Genomic DNA, 2,372 nt, shown 5'->3' with positions numbered 1-2,372 from the left:
AATAGATAGCAAACTATCTAAAACTCCTTTAGTTTGTTTTTATTCCGTGTTTTGATTTCTTCAAAGCTGAACCCTCCTTTCATGTTTAAAAAGTCAGTTAGGTAAGATAAAACATCATTAAAATTTTTTAAAGTAATTTGAGTCAACTTAATCCATATTGCAAGTCACAAACTCACGAGTAGTGTAGTGTTCCCGAGGGTTCAAAGTTGAACCCTCCTTTCATGTTGCTAGGATTGCAAGTCACAAACCCACAAGTAGTTTCAGTATCAAACATGTAATACCAAGTCAATAGACAAAATTCAAGAAGTGTTCAAAACATTTCATCCAAAATATGTTAGGAGACAACCGTGCAACATTCCACGGGACCTATTGATGAGTTACTACAACTCAAACAAGGAGAGATTACTGAATGTTCATTAAGGAAAGATGTCTCTTGCAGTAACAATTGTCTAACATAGCAAGTGATGAATCTGAGAGCTTTTAGCTCAATTGACACATAAAATCAAGATCATTTGACATGCAAAAACTAGATCATGATTCTGTGAATTCTTCTTATCTTCATGCTTGTTGGCATAAATAGTAGCTTAGAGTTTGACAGAGGAGAAGCCATTCAGTGAAAATTGGCATCATGAACGATGCCTTGCAGGCGAAAAAAATGATTTACCTCTTTGAAGTCTAGAATCAGAAACATTAGAGTGGTTTAAGCTTGCATAGAGTTCGCTCAGATCTGGATACCTGTCCTTGTAGAGGATAATGTACTTCTCTACGAATTTGGCCTCGGAAACCTTCATGTATGTATACACTTTGCAATCAGTTTCACAGTGCCCCCTAGACTTCAAGGTTGCCAAGATCCGATGTCTCGGAATCAACCTTCTCTCCAAGCTCATTATCAATAGTATTGGACGTATAGCGATGTAAGACGAAGCATATCCAACCTCATTTATCAAGAACTCCATTGTTCTCTGCAAAGTCATCGAAGACTTTAGCGGAAAGGTAGGACATTTCTGGAATGCCGCAACAAAATCGTCCTCTGACCACCCAAAGCTCCGGAACAATTCCATTTGCATCTTGAACTTCTCTGGATTGACCATGGAGAGTGCAAGCAGAGTGCGATGGAACATCCCCGATGTCCGTGGCACTCCCAAGTCCTCCGCACGCCTGATCAAGGACTTCAAGAAATCAGCTTTCTGTGCCACGATGAGTGGGCGACTCCGCAAGATAGAGGCAAGCTTTGGGCCGTCCAAGCCATATTCCCGAAGCAACTCAATGTTGGGCTGGATCTTCTTCTCGATGCTGTACGCAAGAATCCCTCGGTTTCTCTTGAACGACTTCACCAGTGCATCCTTGGATCTGAAAAGGCCTTGCCAAAATTCGATCTTAGGCACAGTTCGTTCGTGTTTGATTTTGACGATGCAGGGATTCGATCGGACGAGGTGGACGATGTCGGATGGGCAGAGACCCAGATCTTCAAAAGCTCGGAACTTTGGGGCAAGTGTCTTCTCTACGTCCAAAAGAAGACATTTGGGGAAGTAATGTAGAAGCCTTTTTACTGATGCGTCATCGAAGCCGTATCTTTTGAGGAAAGCAAGGACGGAGTCGGGCTGCTGCCGGGATTCAATGCCGTTGAGAAGCTTCGAAACCTCGGTGGCCTTCTCCTGATCGAAGCCACATGAGTCGACGAGGTACTGGGCCATGAACATGTGCTTCCCAGCGGTGGATGCGGCGCCGGCGGCGGTGGCGGAGGCCGAGTAAGGTAAGACGGCGAAGAGGAGGGCAGCATCGTGGGGGCGAGGAGAACGAGCGGAAGACACGGTTTTGCAGAAGAAGCAATGTAGCCTCTTCATCGTCTCTCCTCCGAATATTTCGATTTGTCCTTCCCCCAAAACCCTAGCGTGTTTATATTGTATCATTGTTCCGGAACTTCTTTTTTTTTTTTTTTTAATTTTACCATTTGTCCTCCGAATTTGATAATTTACATTTTACTCTATAGATAAATTCGTCGGACTAAAAAAAGTTAGTGAAAGTTTCATTTCAGCTGTCAAATTTCACATAATTTTTAACAACCTGTAGACTTTTAAGATACAAATTAAAATTACATTATTTTTTATTTTTTTATTTTATTTTTTGAAAATCATATTTCTTTTTTTATTTCATAACCTTTTGTTCAATCGTCCAGTAATATTTGACTTTTAAAAAAAATCGAATCATTTACGTAAATGTACAAAAAATCTCATTAATATTTAAACTGAATCAATATTCACGTTAATCAAGGACATACAAAAAATGACATATCTCAGAAATCTCATATTCAAAATTTAGTTGTGACATATCGCCGAGATGATTTTTCTTTAGTGAATAGTGGGTCAGAGAAA

General features: G+C 40.4%; 1 protein-coding gene across 1 annotated transcript; it reads right to left on the bottom strand.

The window, feature by feature from the left end:
* Nucleotides 1-356: 356 nt before the first annotated feature.
* LOC141815486 (transcription termination factor MTERF15, mitochondrial-like) lies at nucleotides 357-1,844 on the bottom strand. Its single transcript, XM_074703429.1, has one exon. The coding sequence runs from the start codon at nucleotides 1,842-1,844 to the stop codon at nucleotides 627-629; it is 1,218 nt and encodes a 405-aa protein (XP_074559530.1). The 3' UTR covers nucleotides 357-626.
* Nucleotides 1,845-2,372: the final 528 nt, after the last annotated feature.

Source organism: Curcuma longa, chromosome 21 (assembly GCF_044706935.1).
Source record: "Curcuma longa cultivar G26 ecotype Majalengka, Jawa Barat chromosome 21, ITB_CL_G26_1.1, whole genome shotgun sequence".
Classification (NCBI taxonomy): Eukaryota; Viridiplantae; Streptophyta; class Magnoliopsida; order Zingiberales; family Zingiberaceae; genus Curcuma; species Curcuma longa.
This window is presented reverse-complemented; position numbering and strand designations above follow the sequence as displayed.